This window comes from Aspergillus aculeatus (genome assembly GCF_001890905.1).
Source record: "Aspergillus aculeatus ATCC 16872 unplaced genomic scaffold ASPACscaffold_10, whole genome shotgun sequence".
In the NCBI taxonomy this organism is placed as follows: Eukaryota; Fungi; Ascomycota; class Eurotiomycetes; order Eurotiales; family Aspergillaceae; genus Aspergillus; species Aspergillus aculeatus.
The window spans coordinates 349,976-363,017 of NW_017962985.1; the positions used below are offsets into that span (position 1 = coordinate 349,976).

The 13,042-nt window shown below is 52.3% G+C and overlaps 4 protein-coding genes across 4 annotated transcripts; 2 read left to right on the forward strand and 2 right to left on the reverse strand.

The window, feature by feature from the left end:
* Positions 1 to 1,336: 1,336 nt before the first annotated feature.
* ASPACDRAFT_1244 (ATP-binding protein) lies at positions 1,337 to 3,764 on the reverse strand (the record flags this gene model as incomplete). The annotated part of the gene is made up of 6 exons (XM_020196736.2): positions 1,337 to 1,557; positions 1,659 to 1,943; positions 2,096 to 2,299; positions 2,380 to 2,607; positions 2,708 to 3,056; positions 3,132 to 3,764. Coding segments are annotated over 6 exons (1,920 nt in total), but the record flags the coding sequence as incomplete, so codon positions are not given.
* Positions 3,765 to 5,590: 1,826 nt separating this feature from the next.
* On the forward strand, positions 5,591 to 7,916 carry ASPACDRAFT_44332 (uncharacterized protein; the record flags this gene model as incomplete). Its single annotated transcript, XM_020201405.1, has 4 exons — positions 5,591 to 5,775; positions 5,831 to 6,086; positions 6,234 to 6,813; positions 6,898 to 7,916. 4 exons carry the CDS (start codon positions 5,591 to 5,593, stop codon positions 7,914 to 7,916), a joined length of 2,040 nt encoding a protein of 679 aa, XP_020055044.1.
* A 1,841-nt stretch (positions 7,917 to 9,757) lies between these two features.
* Positions 9,758 to 11,692, forward strand: ASPACDRAFT_121268 (uncharacterized protein). Its single transcript, XM_020196425.1, has 3 exons — positions 9,758 to 10,020; positions 10,088 to 10,672; positions 10,743 to 11,692. The coding sequence occupies exons 1-3, from the start codon at positions 9,971 to 9,973 to the stop codon at positions 11,308 to 11,310; spliced, it is 1,203 nt and encodes a 400-aa protein (XP_020055045.1). The 5' UTR covers positions 9,758 to 9,970; the 3' UTR covers positions 11,311 to 11,692.
* On the reverse strand, positions 11,387 to 12,319 carry ASPACDRAFT_30506 (uncharacterized protein; the record flags this gene model as incomplete). The annotated part of the gene is made up of 2 exons (XM_020199736.1): positions 11,387 to 11,951; positions 12,060 to 12,319. Coding segments are annotated over 2 exons (825 nt in total), but the record flags the coding sequence as incomplete, so codon positions are not given.
* Positions 12,320 to 13,042: the final 723 nt, after the last annotated feature.

Genomic DNA, 13,042 nt, shown 5'->3' on the forward strand with positions numbered 1-13,042 from the left:
CCGAAACAGCGTCCACTTTGCGGCCTCTTAGCTAGTTCTCCAGAAAGCCTCACATAACTGATTTGATCACCCATTCATCTCAGATCCCTTCCAAGCACATGAAGTCAGCCAAGTTTCCAGAAGGCAGCTAGACGGGCAGACTTGTTAGCTAGAGAATATGTAATGGGAACCGCATCTTGGCGAGAAGGGATGATCGTTACGCCCTGAAGACTCCTCACCTTGGATCCCTTAGCGCTTGTTTCAAGTTGAATTGGAATAAAAACTGCCTATATGAGTTCAGCCGTCAACATTCTGCAAGCTCCGGCAACAGTTGGCATCAAGTTGGAAGAATGTTGAAACATTGGAACTAATGTAAAGGAGCCGCAGCAGCAGGATAGCATTGGGGCATCGATGTGGGTTCTAGTGCATCAGTGGTAACTTTAATAATGCTACCAAGCGAACTTTGATGAATAGCAATTGCCGGCCTACGAGCTGCTCCACAAAGAACTGGAACCCAATGAAAGTGACCAGGCGATATCCTCGTCCGCCATAAATTGAGAGTCGCAAATGTTCGCTCCAGACGTTACATGAGCGCTCAAGCCTCCTCCTCCTCCTCCTCCTCCTCCTCCTCCCCGCCCCCTTCCCCAAGTTTGTAAGTACTAAAGCTGGTGGTTGGCAACGACTCTACGCATGCCCTTGGCTACGGTACCCATTGCCGCTCACTACCGCTACTTAGAAAGCTACCGTGCATGTTGAAACTTGCATCTTTGCATGCTGACGGCCTGCCTGTTTTGTGAATTATGCACGGACCACCTAGCTGGGAACAATATAGGTAAAATTCAGTACCGTTGCTCCAAACATTAATGAAGGTCGATCAGCCTTCCGTGTGTTGGCCTCGAGATTGCAAGCGTAAGCAGAGAAGACTGTGGATCTAAGCAGGTTCAACTACGGTACACAGAAATTCAATCATAAGAGCGCGATCCTTCCTCAAACCCAGACGCCATGATCCAACTCCGGATGGAGTGACAAACTGTCCACGAAGTCCAGAAAAGCGGTCATGCAGCTATCGTATCTCCGAACTATTCCACTGATCTACGAGATGAAAAAGAACAGGGCGAGCAGCTGCGGTTGAAAGTTCAGGGTGTTGAACAGGGCCCTACTCTTGACACGCATGCTGTGATTAGAGACTCTTAAGTACCGTTTATCACGGAATACGGACACTGAATGGTTACTTTGCTATCGCCAAGGGAGTGGAGCAGGAACACACAAAACTTGAATGAACAAGCCGACCGGTTGCCTTTGCCCGTGGCACTGTGAGAGATAGGTTGTGTCCAAGGCGACCGAAGTCGCCCAAGCCCTAAACTTCCCCCGCGCCGGCGGCGGGATGGCGATCATCGCGTAAGCCATCCAAGAAGGCCACCTGCGACTCGTTATTCCGCCCGCGCGTGGCATGCATATACGCCTTGAAGTTCCGCGACATCTGCACCACTTGGCGAATATGGCGGTCCGTGAGTTTGGGCACCGGGTCTTGGCGTTCTTTCGCCTCGAAGCACGCGAGCGCGACGGCAGTTTGGAAGGCTAATCAAGCCCCTCAACTGAATTAGCCTCTGTCCATTGCTCGAAGGAGGGATAATACTGATGTCGCTCGCTGGGGGTTGTCGCCCTCCGGACAGACCTACCGTTGCGAATCTCCCGCCCATTCCACTTCAAGTCTTTCAACTCCTGAGAGACACGGACGCATTCCTGTGCGGCATAACTGCACAGGATCTCCGGGCCCCCGGACCGGTGATTGTCCTCGAGCTTGCGGAAGTGGTTCTCCCAGATGCGTTCGCGTGCCGCGTCGTCGAGCGGGTCGTAGCCGATTTGCACGTGGATGCGACTCATGAAAGCCTCGTCGAAGCGGCCCACGCGGTTGGTCGTGAGGAAAAGGATGCCTTGGAAATAATCGAGGACGCGGAGGAAGACTACGGCCAGACAGAAGAAAAATGGCCAAGCAGCTCTGGTTAGCCTTGCAGCGTGGTTTCCTTCTTCTTCCTCCCTCGGAAAACTTCAGGGGACAGGGGGGGGGGGGGTGTCTCTTTGTATTTTTCCCTGCCATGTGTGACCTTCAACTCACTGGAAACGATGCTGTTCCTCCTCAGGTCGGACTGGGACCGGGTCTCCAAGTATACATCCGCCTCATCCAGAAGCACAATCGCGTTCCATCGGTTGGCGTCGCGGAAGAAGTTGAGCAATTTGGTTTCGAGGACTTCGGGCTCGTGCCCCAGGTCCGCGGCAGTGATACTCAGTAAGGGCCGACCAGTATATTCTGCCACCGATTCTATAGGACTGTCATCAGGTTCTCCTCTTGGGATGGAGAGGGTTTGCCCGGGAAAAGTCTTGGAAAGGGGGAAGGCATACCTGCTGTGAGGGTTTTCCCCGTCCCCGGTGGCCCGTGAAGCAAGATGATCTGCCCTTCGCCTTTGCCGGCGATGAAGTCGGCGGTGAAGGGCAGTTGTGGATAAGAGCCACCGAAGACCTCGCAGACAGCCCGGATCATCTGCTTGTTCGACTCTGGTTTCATGACCAGGGTGTCGATAACATTCTTGTTGTGAATTGGATCCTCCAGAAGCGAGACATCCAGTAGGTCTATGAACAGAACACGAAACGGTGTCAGAAATCGATATCTTTCTCCGGAAGGCAAGGACAGATCCTTCAGCCGAGCACGGGGTTTTACATATTTACATACCCCAAAGCCTATCGCGAAGGACAAAGGCATAGGCATGCGAGTGGCAGAGGAATAACTGATGCTCTGTGACCGGCTTGTCGGCATTGAGATCGATATCATCGTAGTCGTCGAATGTGGTCCGCAGCGGAGTGCCTGTCTGTCCGAGGCTGGTGGACTCGCAAGTCTTGCAGGGACAGCGGGGATGGCGCGTGCGCTCGCCAAGCTTCAGGACCAGTTCGTTCATCCCATATGCCTCCTCGGTTATCAATCTGCGATTGGCCGGAATATGGTGGTTACTAGTATGATCACTTCCTTTAATATCCGTCCATGGCCGACAGGTATGGTCCACCACTACCCGCGCTCGATTGAACTGTGGTTTTGATAGGTGTATATCAGTCAGACAGTGCACACAAGAGATACGAAGAACAGAGGGGCTGTCACTCACGCTTCGGATTCCTTGCAAGGTGCTGGGGCCCGTGAACTCCTGGAGGGTGGGTTTCTTCATGATCCGAACGTATCGCTGGCCCCGGGTGACGAGATTGCGGTACAGGACGCCCGTGGGGTCGTCGGCAAAACGAACGGGGTGCACGGGCAGGGTTCGAATGTCCCGCTCCCCGTCGAAGACAGGGATATAGATGGTTCGTAGGGACCGCGTGAGATACCGCCCATCGAAGGTTAGATTCCAGACGCGCACTTCACAGGGGCGAGCAAAGGTCCGGTGTTGTCCCTCGCCAAAGATACCCATCTCCGAGCTGCGCGCGGCCTCGAAGGCTTCTACAATGTAAGCATTGAGCTTCCCGCCCTTATCCTGCACATAGACCTCGCTTCCGGGTGGGAACAGTAGCCACAGACTCTTGAAGGTCGTCTTGGGGACGGAGTGGCGCCACAGCTCCTCCACCGCTTTGAGCCCAATCGAACCCTGCGCGTACAGATAGCGGACCAGAATGTCGATGTGCTTGTCACAAAGAGCATTGAATTCCGGATTGTGACGGCGGCGGACGGCGGCATAGGGGGAGGATGGGTCGGCGGTCTTGTAGGCCAGCAGCCGGTCTTTGTAGTGGTACAAGTCAGCGAAGGGGTAGACAAACACCCCGGTATCCAGGTTGGTCACGATCTTGTCGGCGCCCGGCTCAATGGGGGTGTATTCTTCCGCAGGCACGCGGAATTCGATTATCGTGCGCAGGGCAGCCAGAAGCGCCGCGGAATGGATATACAGAATGGGGTCTCCCGTCTCGAAGCGGCCAGTCATTAATGCTAACGCGCTTCGAAACACCTCGCGCTTCTCCTCCAGCACCGATTTCTTCGACCCGAGTTTCTCGTCTTCTTCCTCAATCACCGGCTCGTGCACCGAGGACCTGTTCGCCGTCACGACCACCTCCTGGGATGCGTTCATCCTCAGCATCGTTACACTGTAGATGATATCCGTCATCTGCTCGTCGCGGGTTACCTGACCCTCACTCCCCAGCACCGGCTTTATCTCCTTGCTCTCTTTATTCTCCTGCTTGTCCTCAGCAACATGCAGCGTGCCCGGTTGTTTGGTGCGGGCTATGTTGACTTCGCGGAGGAGGGAGTAATTCAGTCGGAATTGAATGGTAAACTCGAGACCAGGGACAACCAAGTGCTCCCAGTGGGTGGGAAGGATGTGCGAGCGATGCGGCTTCAGGACGATGAGAGCAAAATCGTCCGATGCCTTGGGCTCCGCGTCCAGTTCGTCGCTGCACCATTTCGGGAGATAGCAATCGATGAAGACCTCCTTCAGCAGTTCTTTGACCTCCTGCCACGTCCGGCAAATGGCGTAGGGAAAGGTCCATCTGGTGCCCAATGGATCAATGAAGGTGATGTCGGAGGAAGACTTGGAGTCATTCGACCGGTCATTGCGCCCGAACGTGTTCGTCATGCCACCGAGGATGGCTTTCTGTAGACCCTCCTGCTTGCTGTCCACCGAGTGAAGCGCATCTTCTTGAGGGGCGCCGGCAGACAGAGTTGGGCTCGTGGGAACGACCCGGGTGTATATGCTTGACCCGTCAATTTCCGGTTTCCAGGTCCTCGCATCTATTGTTCCACTGCAAACTTCATTTTTTGCGGGACCAGTACTGCATGCTGAAGACATGGGATCGATGCCCCCGGAGTCAAGCGGTGCCTCAATGCTACCCATGCTAAAAGATCAATCAAAGGACGGCTTGCCGGGGAGGTTTTGGGACAAATCCACTGCATTCACCTTGCACGGGGAAGCGCGTTGAAGCGATTGGGATCAGTAATCTTGAAGAAAGAAAGGGAGGAATTAAAGGGAATCGGCCCCCAGGATCTGCTTCTCAAGCTGCTGACAAATGTGTCTATCTCATTCAAAGCAGTGAATCACATCGTCGTGCGTGACCGAGATAGTATCTCACTGCATAAGCGCCTTGTACCTTCAGATTCCTGCGGGGAGCCTACGGAGTAAGTAGGGCACGAACCGCCGACACTGCATACCTATAGTACTTACGGCGTAAGCAACCCGCTACCCCTCACGCTATCGGGCAAACAATTGGTGAGCTTAAGTCTGACAGCCTTGTGCGGGGAAGTATGTCACACTACTCCGGAGTATACTCTTGGCGCTTGCTGTCGGGCTCGTTGAACCCTCTTTAATGTTTTTTTATGTCGATTTTCTTTACTTTTTTTGGGGGGGGGAGGCTAAGAGCGCGTAGGAAGCGCGACAGATGTCTTCTTCTTTCCCCCTTCTAGCACTCTGGCTTAGTATGCCCGCACTTCCACGCAATTGTGGAGATAGTGCGCTCCATTGCACCAGTTTTCTGCGAAGGTTCGCGGAAGGGCAAAGATTACTTGGATAATCAATCACTGGTTTTTCTCCCCACATCGATCTTCCTCTTGATATACTACCTCAGTGGTAGATGGTTGAAAGACAAGATGACAGATCGGAGTTCCAGCTTCCTTTCTGCCACCTCGGCCCACTCCTTCGTACAGCAGCTGCAGCCAGATTCCGAGCTCGATAGCCAGACGAAGGCCTACCAGGAAACGCTCGACCACGAAGTGGAAGCAAGCGAAAAGAGGCGCCTGAATCGTATATATTATAATGTGAAGCCAGAGGAAGGGTACAATCACATCTTTAAACCCCTCCGGCGGAAAGGAACTGATCCTAGAACATAGCACGATCTACCACGGGGCCGAAATCGCTCGGAACACGTTACAAGCCAAGTGCGAGGAATTCTTTGCACTGCAAAAACCGTCCGACCCATTGTCCCGTTCGTCGCCCGCGTCACGGTTTCGCCGTCATCATCGAAAGTCCGACTCGGCGCATTCGTGGATCGGGGCCGAGATTAAAGAAGCTGGGCTATACACGGCCGAAGACGTGAAAGGTCTGACCCTGCGGGCGGAGAAAAAATGGAAGGACGGGGCGGGGACTGTAGGTACCCTGAGTCTGCTTTCCTTTCTGTCTTTTTTGTCTTTTCTGTCTGTCTTTACCTGCACATCCCAGACAGTAGAGCGGCAATGATGCCAGTGGCGGTGGCAGTAGCAACAGACGAGAAAGAGGCTGACCCGCCAAATCAAGATCGCCCGAAACTTCAATACGATCTGTAACAGCCTAGACGCCCACAAAGGCATCTTTGATTGTTTCCCCAGCGCCACCTGCTATACCTCGGCGCTTTGTGGCGCTGTGTCGATGATCATCCAGGCTTCGGTCAACTACTCGACCATCGCAGAGCAGCTCTCCTCCCACATCACGACCCTGTCGGAGCGTATTCTAGTCTGCACCCGGTGGGTAGACGCCTTCCATGAGCCCGTCATGCAGGAACGCCTCGCCAGCATCTACGGAGCATTTTTCGACTTTTTCACCGAGGTGGCGGGTTGGTTTCTCAAGCCGTGGCACGCCCGGGTCCTGGACTCCTTCAACAGCCACTGTGCGCCCAAATACGAAGCCACCTTCTCGGCGATCAACCGCTCCCTGGATTTGATGACCGAGTATGGAGTGATTTTGATCGCGGATGGCGTCCTGAAGCTGTCCCAGTCGGCCGCTTATCTGCGAGAGGCGATGGCCAAATGGCGCACCGAGTTCAAGGAGGTCGAGACGTACCGACGGGAGGTGGGACAGTGCATGCACATCCTTTTGGAAACCAGCGAAACTCAGCAAAGTGGGTTCCATCCTCAGCTAAATCCTCGCCTTACTGTATAGTATTGTCAAGTTAACGAATGTGTGCTTTCCCCTCTCACCACAGTGCACTTGCGACAGATCGAGCAACAGTCCCGTCGTCACCAATTGCCAACCGGAAGAAACCAGCTGCACCTGTTGCAGCAGCTGCAGGAGCCGCATCTTTCCCGAAGCAATCTTGACCGCCGTGATGATCAAGCCGAGAGCCAAGAGGGGCGAGGCAGGGGAGGAGAAGGAAGCCCAACATCCTCCACAACCCCCTTGATTCCCAAGTTCACTTCTCACGCCGACGCAAAGCAATATTGTGCCCATTTTGAGGATTTCATCACCGCGGTGGGCGCGAGCGATGGGTTGGATCTCGTCTCCGATGCCCACGTCATCCGGCTGGACCCCTTGCTGGTCCGCCGCTTGGGGGCCTGGCTGCAACCTCATGCGGACCATGGTGTGATGATGGATAGTTCTGTGGGCAGCCCTCGGACCCTCTGGATCAACAGTCCCTACCAGCGGGGCACCACCCATGGCGCGCAGCTGGCCGCGATCAAGGTTCTTCAGGTCGCTATCCGCGCCCAGGCACCGTTCATATCCCATTTCTGCCATCGCCCACACTGGACCCCGGTCCCGAACTTTGTCGGCACGGCGAGAGACGCGGGCCTCCTCGCGCTAGTCTATAGCCTGATCCTGCAGCTCCTGCAGTACCGACCACCAGGGCAAATTCTTCTACCCACGCATGACCTAGCATCTCTGGGTAGTCGTGATCGTCCGATGCAGATCGAGACCTGCTGGCGTCCGGCATTGGAGATCTTGCGCCTTCTTCTGGCGGGGAGCTCGTCAGTGTTGGGATATTGTATCATTTCCGGCTGGACGGAGCTAGAGGAGGAACAGAGCGCGGCGGACGGTGCCTCGGAGCTGTGCACGGAGTTTCTGGACGTGCTGTTCAACCACGCAGCCCCCTCTCTGCGGGTCTTGCTCACGACTTCCGGCCAGTCGCGAATCCTGGATGAGTATGTGGGCTTAGAAGGAAGGGTCCGGACCGAGCAAACCGCTCAACAGATGGCACGGAATGGGCGAATAGGGTTGCTGTTCTGAGTGCGTCGGAATCTCACTCCATCACGGAGCCGACATGATGCTCTCCACCCAAACAGGCGTCATCCCCCTCAATAGGCGGCTATCGACTCCGGAGAGAGACACTGCATCAAAACTGGATTTCTGCTCTGTTGCTGGCCCTAAAAACAGGCGCTTGATGACCATGATGAACTGGCTAACCTGACGCGTAGCCCTGCGTCTCCGGACCTTGAAAATCCAGATCCCAATCACTCATGCGCGATCTCGAGGACCACAGGCCAGGGGATAGTGGCACAGGAGCCGTCAACATCATGACAGATGGCTCTAACAACGATTGACGGGCTCCTTGGCCCGTCAGGCATGCACCCATGGGTGCCTCGGGGACCTATGGCCTTATGTATGCACATAGTTCAGAGCGAAGGTCTGAAGAGCCTTCCTCTTCTTCTTTTCTTCCCAAGAATGGAATTCTTGCCTGGTTAGGATTTTATCTTCCTTTGTAGCCTCACAACGATGTCTATTTTGACAAGCTGGATGAACAGCAGGGGTGTGGGCTAGAGACACAAGGGATGGAAAAAGAATATGATTCTCTCGAAGCAAACTCTCCGTAATACACCAAGCATGTCCTTGCGGATTTCCAAAGTCTATCTTTTGGCCGAACTCGCGAGCGCTCTTGCGACGTGATAGGCCATTTTCTTTTTACCGTACAACGAACGTGCTGACATTACATTGAAGGGGCGGGGGGTGGTCTCCTCCATCTCTGTGTTAATTGATTTTTGAGCTTTGCTGACCTCACCATAATCGACCCCGGGGGTCAGTCAACAAACTTATTTTGAAAAGCACTGTTGTCTTGTTCTTTGAACGGAGATATGGTCATCGCATGTCCTTGTGTCTACTGAATTTGCGGTGTGGGGCAAGGCACCTGTTTCAACATGTAAGAGCCTTGAATTTGACAGTGTCGCTATAAATTTGGCTTCATTGATTAATCGGATTCTTGTATCTTGTATCAAAGAGGTCTGATGGTCTTACTGGGCCTTTCTCTAGAAAGAAAATCCATCCGAGCTTCTGGTCTTTTATATCCTTAAATGATTGGGAATGCATTTATTCAGACACTATGATGGAAGTAAAGCTGCTAACTCTCTTATGTGATGTTATTTCATCTGTGTTTCTCTTGGCGGATCTCGTAGCATGCTGCCTGTAAACAGGCATCATTTACTTCCTTAGAATAGTCCTGGTAGCGTTTGACAAAGCTGTGAAATCTTCAGTGATTAGTTGCTGAAGTATCGGCCCTTTTAGTTCACCACTGGCACACTCGCATGGTCCTATGCTTGTGTCTCCCACTGGCAGCTAAGAGAAGGGAAGAATCTACTTAACTACTCCTACCCTGATGAGTCAACTCAACCAGCTTTTTGTTAATGTGATCTACATGCGGGCTGGCTACATAAGCGGCCTGGCCGGCTTGCCAAGATTTCCAGTTAATATAGTAAAACTGTTGTTGTATATTTGTAAAATATTGTAACTAATAATTATACTTATATAGCTTAAAACAAGAGATTGTAGTATATTAATATGGGAGCAGTACTTTTAAAAAACTATAGAATCGCGGGGGACTAACTATAGTTAGTACGGTTATAGATAATGTAAGCAAAGACTAAAAACCGCATTGGCTCTTCTAAATGCCCTGAGGTATTAATAGCGATCACCTGACAGGGCGGGTAGAACGGGCATCGATCATCCCGAAGAGCGAGCACTGAGCACTGGGGTAAATCTGTCAAGCAGCGGTAGCCCGGAGGAGTTGCCGGGCGGAACGGAACGGATGTGAGGCTAACAGTCACAGTACCACAGTACACAGTTCTATATATTTGTGTAATCGTAATTCCGCGTAAGAAACAAAAAAGGAGGGGTGGTGGAAGTTGGGACAATCGCGGGTCATGTTACCTATAGCCTGAACATATAGAATATCTTCGCATCCTTGTAACCTTCTCCCTCAGTCCCCCTTTGAAGGGGTCACTTTAAGTTTACTTGTTGGTTTCACTAGTTTGCACCGAAGGAGGAATAAGCAAAAAAGGGAAGCAGAAAATATGGACACCTCCTTTGCACCTTACCTGAGGTTCTCCGATGAAAACAGACAGTATGAGAGCACCCTCGGCGATAGGCAGACTCTGAAAAGATGCTGACGCAGCGGCTGCGCATTACAGTCCAGACACTCCGGCCCTGGAGGTAACTCTCAGTGGGCCACGAAACTTCTATACCCAGAATCCAACCGGGAATTTCTTTACCTTGACTGTCAAGCGACTTGGGGAGCGCGAACCTTCCGAGAACCGGCACAAGCCATGTTATTTCTACTGGTCTCCGAGCACAGATGAGGGGTTTCGGGTTTTTCGCACCCAGGAATCGGATGCGCAGGAGCAGGAGGTGGAGGTGGTGGTGGTGAAGTTGAGTTCTCCCTCGCCGGCAACGCAGCAATCGGACCAACTCCACCTATGGTCCTTGAGCGCGGACAAAGATTCAGTGTCGTGGGACGTCAGTCTGGGTGAAAACATGTTCCGCAAGCTGGAAAAAAGTGAGTCGGTCACGTACGTGCTGTTTTGGCCGGGGGGGCAGGTCTATCTGTGGGACTGGGGCACAAGCATAGGAGACAAGGGGTTTTCTGCCCGCCGGGAGCTGGTGCCTAAGTCCACCCCAATCGTCCTCCCAGGCGGTGCCAGATGTGCGTTCAGTTTGGTGGATGGCCATGTGCCGCCGCTGCCGCCTCGACCAACGGACCCAGGTGTCAGTAGTGTGTGAGTTTCCTCTTGCCACCCCTCCTCTAATGAGGAAATGCTGACCACAACTGATGCGAGAGCACCAAAGTACCCCAGGTACTCCGATCCTCCGTCTCGAGCTGGATGCGCCAGCAACATGGAAGGTACTGGAAGACTTACCCTTGACCATAAAGCTCACATATCATGGGGTGTCGGGAGAGGAGTCCCCACGACCGATCACGTTCTCGGTCGGCGATTTGTACGCGTGGGGGGTACTGTCCGCCTATCGGCGTCGGGGTAGTTCTGGGGAATGGGGTGCTTGGCTTAGTACTGCTGCGTGGGGTTATCCGGAGTTTGGGGACGACGAAATCAAGTGCACGGTGGGGACGAGCGATGCGTTCATGACTCTGCAGCCCCACGAGACGTGGCATGACGTGTGGCCGCTTGAGTGTGAGCTGTCTCTACCAGCAGATGCCCGTGTCGGAGAGGTTATTCGATACCGATTTGAGGGATGCAAGCTAGCCTGGTGGAATTGGGGAACATTGGAGGATCATAAGAATACAAGTATAACATTAACTGGTCTGGGAGGAGCGATCGTCGATCCACCCAACAATGACGGGCGGCCAGAGGTTATGATACCGGCTTCAAACCTGGTGGAATTTACAGTCGTGGACTGAGACTGAGAAGTTTGGAATTCAACCCAATCTATCCTCAACCGGGCATACTTATTGAAATGGAATCATTATGGCGCACTTAGACGTTATCACTACCCGCAAGTAGCGGCTCGTTCTCATCTAACGGAGTCAACTGGCAATGCTGATTTTTCCATGCCAGCCACAACAGAGATGCCTGGACTAGAGCAAAGACCCCATTGTCCACGGCCGGCCAACCGACGAAGATATACCAGTTATAGATCGTAAACCATGATGCGTAGATATCCCAACTAGAGCCGAGATATGTCACCCGCAAAGGCCAAGTGATAGCCAGAACTGAGAACACTCCTGCTTGTGCCGCAAGTCCTACTGGACTCAATGCTCGCTGAGGCGGCTGACCTTTCCTGAGCTTTGCTGCCTGACAGAACACTGAGCCCAGAGTAAGGAGTGTCGTGAATGGATTTAGTAACATGAAATGGACACCACTCAGCAAGGCGAACAGAAATTCATCTTGCCTGTCGTGGGGACATTGTTTTCTGTTTGTGATCAAGACCATCAAGACTGCCGGAATAATGGACACGAATAAGAAACCGATATATGGCAATGCGTGGCAGGACTTTTGGCGGAGCGATAAGTGGGAGGAATATTTTAAACATAGTGTAAAGCTTTTTCATTATGTCTCAGTATCTATTTTCATCTTTTGTTCTCTCTTCTTTCTTTCAAACGTGGCTTAGAAGCTACAGGGGAGATGAAATCAGAACCGGTTAACTCACGTGAGGTGGTAAAGCATCCAGACCACTGTTAAGTGAATGAAATTGACCCAATCTCCAATGGATCTAGGATGCTCGAGAAACATGTCCGATCTTCCATCTGGGGTGTTGTTGTACAATAAACCTAGGAGAAACTGCTCGGTGGCACAGATCAAGTTTAAGGATAAATAGCAGAGCGAAAGACCCGAGCTATCCTTTCTCGTCCAGAGGAGTTTCAGCTGGGGTAGAAATGAGATGATGCTGAAAACCAGTAGGATGCTATCAGGGTGAAATTAGTGAGGGTTGGGACTTTACAAATTATCGAGTAACGCACATTCGGACCCAGCAAGGGAGGAGTAGTTGAGTGACCATCATTCTTCTAAATCGAGTATTAGCACTGTGAGAACGGACACATTGAGAGAAGATTGTGCAATGGGTCTTGGCAGTCGAGGGGTTTTTAGATCATTTTGACTTGCTTCGATTTCTTAGTATATTTGCATGGTCCGATACAAGACTCCTTACGACTAGCCGGCCACTCGTATGTACTATGAACATTGAAAAATAACCAGATACTGAACCCTGATATTACTGAGTGTAACTGAGGATTCTGAGAATTGTTGGAGTTTCCGGCACTGCTGCCTAATATTCAATTTTCACAACACCAATCAACACTTCCTCCGTACACTAATAATATAATCGCCAATCGCTAGCTCAGAAATCCAATCTATCTGGCTGAGTACTTTTCCGCCACTGTATCCATCGGATATCAGGTATGGGTCCACCCCACCGTTGGTCCCTTCCCGACGGCCCCCTATTGATGGGAAGAGTGGTAGTGGCCATGTCGATGCCAAGGATGATTCATTTGACGTTTCGAGTGAGCCTTTATTGATAGGTGCACGAGGCTGCCAGTTGGAATCTTCTCATCAGAACTGAGCCTTCTTTGACCGTCTTACCGGGCCACTTGGATCAACTGGAGCATGACTGCTAGCCGCAATAGCCGCGACAGA

Coding starts and splice junctions, on each gene's coding strand:
- ASPACDRAFT_121268 (XM_020196425.1), top strand. CDS start 9,971: ATGGACACCTCCTTTGCACCTTACCTGAGGTTCTCCGATGAAAACAGA. Junction 10,021..10,087: donor TTCTCCGATGAAAACAGACA/GTATGAGAGCAC, acceptor TGCGCATTACAG/TCCAGACACTCCGGCCCTGG. Junction 10,673..10,742: donor GACCCAGGTGTCAGTAGTGT/GTGAGTTTCCTC, acceptor AGAGCACCAAAG/TACCCCAGGTACTCCGATCC.